Source organism: Hyposmocoma kahamanoa, unplaced genomic scaffold (genome assembly GCF_003589595.1).
Source record: "Hyposmocoma kahamanoa isolate Upper Pololo Valley unplaced genomic scaffold, ASM358959v1 215, whole genome shotgun sequence".
Taxonomy (NCBI): Eukaryota; Metazoa; Arthropoda; class Insecta; order Lepidoptera; family Cosmopterigidae; genus Hyposmocoma; species Hyposmocoma kahamanoa.
In genome coordinates, this window is record NW_020653736.1 from 717,623 (window position 1) to 725,131 (window position 7,509).

Here is a 7,509-nt window from a genome sequence, read left to right on the forward strand (position 1 = left end):
GTCAATCGCTTCACCCCTAATTGCCAGAACTACACCATTACTAGCGATTTTTGACGTTTGCTTTTTTGTACCTAGTATCATCAATTTAGTTTTGCCACCATTGAGTACTAGGGAATTTGTTTCTGACCAAGAAGCTATACTCTCTAAGTCCTGGTTTAGCTTTTCCACGGCTGCACTACTATTGCACGGCTTGCATGAGATATAAATTTGTATATCGTCAGCGTAGATATGGTATTTGCAGTGTTTTATGTGATGCACTACGTCTGCACTATATATGGCGAAAATAATTGGCCCCAAAATTGAGCCTTGTGGAATACCTCTTGTGACCTCACAAGACTTTGATAATATTTTTGAGCCATTCATATCAGATAGTTCAACACACTGGGTTCGGTTTTTTAAGTAACTGGTAAACCATCGAATAGTGGATTCGCTGAAACCATAATAACGCAGCTTTGCTAGCAACAAACTAATATTTATACAGTCAAAAGCCCTAGAAAAGTCAAGTAATGCTAGCAGAGTACCTTCTCCATTATCTTGAGCATGTAATATGTCATCGACTACATTTATCATTGCAGTAGTTGTACTATGACCCTGTCTAAAGCCTGACTGCACAGATGGAAGAATATTATTTTTTTCCATGAACTTGGTCATTTGTTTAACCACAATCCTTTCCAGGACCTTTGATGCGCAAGACAATATACTTATCGGGCGAATATCATTTAAGGTAGATGGATCGTTCACCTTAGGTATAGGCCTAACTACCGCACGAAGCCACTCACTTGGGAATGTGCTAGTTTGTATGGATCTATTTACCATGGCGCAGATAACCGGCAAGGTTGCAGGCAATGATAGTAATAGCATGTCCAATGAAATACCATCGAGACCAATTGCCTTTGACTTTAAGGACTGAATAACTTTAAGTACCTCGGTTTCCTCCACTGTTTGAATTTTAAAAGTTTCTGACACAGAACAGTTATTGTTAAAGTAGGACAGATCAGATAAGGAGGTATGTACATTACCAGGCACTTTTAAAAAGTGTTCATTTATTAAGTCTGGGTCTTTAAATATATGTGCTGGTAATTCTGGTTTAGTTTTAATTCTCACATTATTTTTAATGTGTGTCCATAATACCCGCGAGTCCCTCTGGTTATTTACATAAGTGTCAAAGTAGGTTTTTTTTTCAATATGTAAAGCATTATTCACAATTTTTTTCAAATCTTTATTTTATATTTAAGTCTTTTTCGACTCATTGTAACTGCTTGTACGTACCCTGTTAAGTGCTTCGTCCCTTCGTTTCATTAATTGTTTAATATTGTACGTAATCCAGAGGTAGCTGAAATCTTTTATATACAATATACGAACTGGTGCATGAAAATCGAACAAGACACGTATCATATTAGTAAATTGATCCACCATGTCATTTACATTGCTCAAGTTGGTTAAACTCATCCAGTCCATGGCAAATAGATCCATATCAAAATGTTCAAAATTAATATTTTGAAAATTCCGGCGCATTATTCTTATCGGTGGTGGTTTCACCTTTGACACGTTTAGTAGGCAGGTGATGAACGCGTGACTACTTAGCTCAGGCGTGAAATGAACCTGCGCTAATGTGTTATCCATGTCCGTACAAACCAAATCAATTAAAGTTTCACTAAACTCGGTGAAATGTGTGGGCTCCGATACACATTGAAATAAATTATGACAATGCAGAAAGTTCATTAATGCGGTGGTACTCGTATCTAATTTGTGTAACAAATTAACATTAAAATCTCCCAATAATACAATTTTGTTGCACCATGAGAAACCACTTAGGCTCTCAGTTAGTGCATCAGTGAAGGTATCTAAGTGTAACCATGGCGGTTTATATGCAGTACCCACCAGCAACTTAATACCATTAATGTTTACACTTAGCCACATTTGCTCCACGAGGAGGCCGGCGGATGAGGTAGTATGCGTACAGCGATGCCGCGACGTATATAAAAACCGACCCCCCCGCCGCGTGAGCGAACAGCGACGGGGCGGGGAATATGACATAACCGGTAGCCGGGCAGCGCCGGCGCACGACCCTCCTCCCCCTCCCTCAACCACGTTTCATTGATTGCCATAATATCCACGTCGTGTCGGTGCATTGCTGCTACAAATTCGTCATGACGCGTTCCTAACGAGCCCACATTAAGTAAACCTAACTTAAGTTTACGTTTCATATTGAATTTAAATAATTATAGTTGATTAATACGATATTAACACTGATATGGACAAGTAAATTACGGTGTGGTGCAACAAAATTGAGTCGACTAAGTTCACATTCCATAGCCAATCGAGTGTTTTGCACATGGTTTTGACCACGGCCCTGCCGCTGATGTAGGTGAAGTGCGTGTTCAGTGTATATAGGTTGTTTTAATAACTATATGTGTACAGAATGAGTGTAAAATGATACGTGCGGATTTTGTGTGTATAATGTTGTAAGTATTATTATAATATATGTAAATTGTAAAATATAATGTAAATATGTAAATATAGTCATGCGTTAGATCTATTGCGGCCAATGTAACACGACACGCACGACGGTGCATTATGTACAGATGTTTTAAACATAACAACAGTGATAACAGTGACAATGGTATGGATAACACTACTGGTAGGCTCTTGTTGTCGGGGAACGAACGTTGTCGGGACCAAAAATCTTATCCAAATCCGCTTCACTGCGGATGCGGTGACCAGCGGTTCCGGCTTCCCGCCTCACGTAAATCCTACCATCTTTGGTCCATACAAACTTCCACTGCAGCCTTCTAGCAGTTTGTTTCGCGGTGTAAAATAATTGTCTATTGACTCGGGTGAGACGCTCATTGACGTAAATGGGCCGAGGCTGGCATTTCAACCCCAGACCCTCGGTGGTGAGGTGCCGTCGAACGCGCGCAGCTCGCAGCAGGGCATCCCGCGTGTCCCGACGCGCCAGCCTTACGGCCAGTTGTCGCGGCCGCGCACCCTCCTCACGGCGCAGCGCACCCACGCGTGTGCAGCTTACCAGGTCACGTTGGTCTATCTGCACACCCAGCTTAGCCGCGCAAGCCAGCACAATATGGATAGGGTTTTCCCCACCTTCTTCCGGCACACAGCTGAGTTCGACCTCGTACGACAGCAGGTCCTGGTCGCGCTCATTAATGTCTCGTTGCAGCCTTTCGACATTTTCTTCTAAAGCCCTAATTGTCTGCACAACTTCAGGATTTATACCAGTGGATGTCCCTTGTGCCACCTTTATATCCCTCACCGTCTCCTCCATCTTATCCAGGCGATCTTCACATGCCCTCACAGTCGACCTAAGGTCTACTAGGTCCTGGCGCAAACCCTTCATCTCCTCCCTGGTTCGAATCATCTCTAGCCGGAAAGCACGTAGCTCATAGGCGAGACTCTTGTCAGTGAGTACATCCTTCGGATCGTCCTGCGAGGTGTCTCGTAACTCTTTTTCCTGTCCAGGGCTCTGTAGTTGCGGGGCGATAGGTGTGGGGAATGTGGGTGCCATTGCAGGGGGTGAAGGTGCCATTACGGCAGATGATTGTATTATTTTTATTACAATAAATCAGAATATTTTTGGAATATACGGAGACGTACACACAGGTCAGTTATTGGCGCTGTACTATTTCAGCTTTCTAATTTGTAATTTCAGCGCAAACGAGAGTTGATAAAAAGTGATACAAGGCCCATTTGCCTTATGAGTTGCCATTGACGTATGGCCCTTATTTCGTTTCTGTTTCTAGTTATGTATTCGATGTCTTTTCAAGAACAGTATTCACCAATTTACATAGGGTGCACTATAAGTATCTGAAACTGGCCACATCACCATGGATTCTATTTATGATTAACTCGTGAACATTTTCGTGGTATGATTTTCTACGACTTTAAGTGTAATTTAACAGCTCAGCGGAGCTTCGCTCGGCTTCAAACTGCTTTTGGCGATGAAGCACCATGCAAGACAACTATTTATAGCTGCTTTGTAGAATTCAAACGCGGTCGTATGAATCTCGGTGACGAATTTCGTGATGGTCGCCCGTCCACTGCTGTGAACAACAAAAACATAGATTCTGTGCACCGTGGGATCAAAACAGACAGGCATGTATCATACCATGACATTCGGGCTTCTTTAGGCATAGGTATGAGTCAAATACAATCAATACTACACAAACATTTGGCTGTGAAAAAGTCGGTGGATGCCACACAATTTAACTGAGGCTCAAAAAACGGATCGCGTCACTTGATGCAATGCCATGCTTACCAGATTCAACGAAGGGGCGTCAAATTTGGTGTGGGACATAGTAATAGGTGACGAAACATGGATTTATAGTTACGATCCCAAAACAAAGCAGCAATCGAGCGTATGGGTCTTTCAAGATGAGCCGAAACCAACCAAAGTGGCACGCGTGCAAAGTGCCTCTAAGCGGATGATTGCTTCTTTTTTTAATAAAACTGGACACGTGGCTACTGTTGATTTGGAGAATCGTTGTACCGTAAATACGTGAATAGTGATTAGTACACGACCATTTATTTACCGGAAGTTAATGACAAACTCCGTAAAATAACCGTAAACGCCGTATCATCTTGCACAAATGAATTTTTGAAGGTGGACAACGTTAACCTTATGATCCATCCCGCGTACAGTCCCGACCTGGCACCTTGTGACTTTTATTTATTTCCAAAAATAAAGAATCAGTCACGCGGTCAACGTTTCTCATCACCTGAAGAGTCTGTCGAAGAGTATGAAAAATGTGTTTCAGAGATTGTGACGGAGGAGTGGCATAAATGTTTTCAAAATTGGTTCATTCGAAAAAGTGCATTAACGCTTACGGAGAATATTTTGAGGAACAATTAATTCATTTGTGACCATTTATAGTTTTTTTTTTTTCTTATTCATTCCGTAAACTTATAGTGCGCCTCACGTAATATAAATACATTAAAATGATCCTTCATAATTATTTTATAGTTAAGTAAGTCGACAGATACTTGAACAAGGTCAAATTAATATTTATAATTTTGTTTTTGTTATTCAAGCCTACAAAGGGAGACTTGGAGGAAAGGATTACCGCTATCGGAGCCATGGGAAAAAATGGGTATATTTTTTCCCTCCTTCTACCGATCGGAGGACAGGGAAAAACCGATAATTTTTTTTTTATTATATCAAGTGACGGGACGAACAAGTAGTGCGCCTGATAGAAATGTTCTTTGTGGATTTTCACAACTTTAAAAGCTCAATTGATGCAGTTCGCATTTTTTAGTAGTTAGAATAAATAACGAAAAATATTAACAATTAGATAGGTATATAAAACCAAAACATAAATAAAAATTCCAGCAAATCAGCTATTACGTAACGACTGTATAAGTGACATATAAAATTCCGTAAGTTACCCCATAAACACCGCCATAAAGTACCCCCATAATACCATGGTTTACGAGGTATCGTATAATAGTAAACACCGACTTTCATCATCTTTATGTCGTATGCGAGTCGTTTAGAAGATTTCTGCAAAGGCTCCAAGTCTGCTAAATTTGAATCATTTCAGTTGTGAATCGACAGAGATAGAGTGGCTAGCCATCGAGGTACTATTCAACTAGTATTCTGCTCTTTAATGGCAGTTCTATGGCACATTTAGTAGCAGCAAAGCTCCTTGTAAAAGATTTCTTCCAGGGTAGTAATGTCCGCATTACAGTGTTCCGGTTTTGAAGGGTAAGGGTGCTGGTGAAATTACAGACACATGGGACTTGTCAACTTATGTCTCAGGGTAACGGGCGCAGTGGCAGTGCCCCTCAGATCTATGCTATTTAAAGCTTTGCGTGGCACTGCAACTGGACATGGACAGGCGTTTAGCTTACCATCAGTCACTTATTATAAAAAGAACATCGATGACGTAGTTTACCAATTACTTGGGTTCAAAAGAAAACATTATTTGAAGACTAAATTGCTGCCTAAAAGAGATAAAAATGAAAATTAAATGATAATGAATAAAAGTTCCTTGAATTTTCAGCAGTTCCAAATTTGCACAGTAAACACTGAACTCGAATGGCAATTCTCGCACTCGAAACGGTACGAACCGATTTGTACGATAATCGTATGAACTTGAAAAAAATGTCATACGAGATCAAGTTTAGACAAGTCGAGAATTCGTAAGCATGAATTTCCTTGCTAGAAGTTTCTTTGTGTAAAAGTCGAGGAGGCGATTAAGTTGCTTGCCAATCTCATATGACATAATCGTAGGCGCATTTTTAGTTCTTGCCTGTATGTAAACATTATGATACGATAATCTTATGGCGATTATTGCTAGACATGGGGAAAAGCGTTACATTTTTATCACCGTGACTATCGTTCCAGTTACAAAAATATCACAGTAACAAATCACCGTGATTTTGTCACGCCTGTTCCTTACATCACGATTTAAGATTTTGGCAAGCGGCTACTATCTAATAGCCGTTATTACGTGGTGCGCACTATAAGTTTCCGGAATGAATAAAAAAAAATAATATAAATTGTTAGAAGTGAATTTATTGGTTCTCAAAAAATTCTCGGAGGAAAAATTATCTTATTTACAATGATCTAATTATATCTATAATTACATTTAAAAATAAAAGCGAACTACAATGAGTAGCGTAGTCGCCAGTCTCTGATCGCACCTGTTTTTGTTTGTAAAATACGTCGTATGCGTATGTCGTGATGTGAGTGATGGAGGAAGTTAATGGAACGGAGGAACAACCTAAGTGATTTTGGAATGTCGTTCCTTCGTAAAAAGTCACGGTGATATTATTTGAGGGCTGATCGCTGTGATTTTTTCATCGTGACTTTATTTATCACCCACCTCTAATTATTGCTTGCGATAGTCGTCTACGATTTCTCGCCATAACGCGTGCGATAAACTTTCTCCATCTAAACGGGCCTTGAGAGACTCAACTGCCATTGTGATTTTAGCAGAATAACAAATATTTTCATAATTGCAATATAGTCTCAGTGGAGACTCAAAGGTAATACAATGAACTATGGTTTCAAATGTGCAAAATTAGAACCCTGTTAGTTAGAAATGTGATCAGTCTGTAGTCCAATCTCATAGTGAACATGTGAATAAATTAAAAATTAAGTGGTAAAATTAAGGTGTAATCATCGACTGGGGACGGGTCTCCTTTAAAGAGACGGTTTTATGTCATAGCTCTCTACCTGATTGGGTAAACCCAAAGCGGGTTTAGGGATTAACGCATTTTTAATGTATTTTAAAGTGCGTGTGTTCTGCGTAATGGTCCCAGGTACAATGTGCTGTTTCCAGCGGTCGTAACTCAGTGGAAGAAAGCTTATTTCTCAGTTGAGAGTTCGATGACTTGAGTTCTTGTAGTGACATGTACAGTATACATGAGATACCTGACCCTCTGACATGACTAAACCGACCTTTAGGTTCTAAGAGCCATCTTACGTACTGGACAAAGAAAAAAATAAAGTAATTTCAACTTTATCGCATAAGCTATACAGTGGAGTGT

At 40.1% G+C, this 7,509-nt stretch overlaps 1 protein-coding gene across 1 annotated transcript; it reads right to left on the bottom strand.

The window, feature by feature from the left end:
• Positions 1 to 2,635: 2,635 nt before the first annotated feature.
• Positions 2,636 to 3,544, bottom strand: LOC113227729. The gene has a single exon (XM_026460716.1). It carries the CDS (start codon positions 3,542 to 3,544, stop codon positions 2,636 to 2,638), a length of 909 nt encoding a protein of 302 aa, XP_026316501.1.
• Between the last annotated feature and the right edge of the window lie 3,965 nt (positions 3,545 to 7,509).

Bases quoted from the DNA above. Each gene is read 5' to 3' on its own strand.
- LOC113227729 (XM_026460716.1), bottom strand. From the start codon at position 3,544: ATGGCACCTTCACCCCCTGCAATGGCACCCACATTCCCCACACCTATC.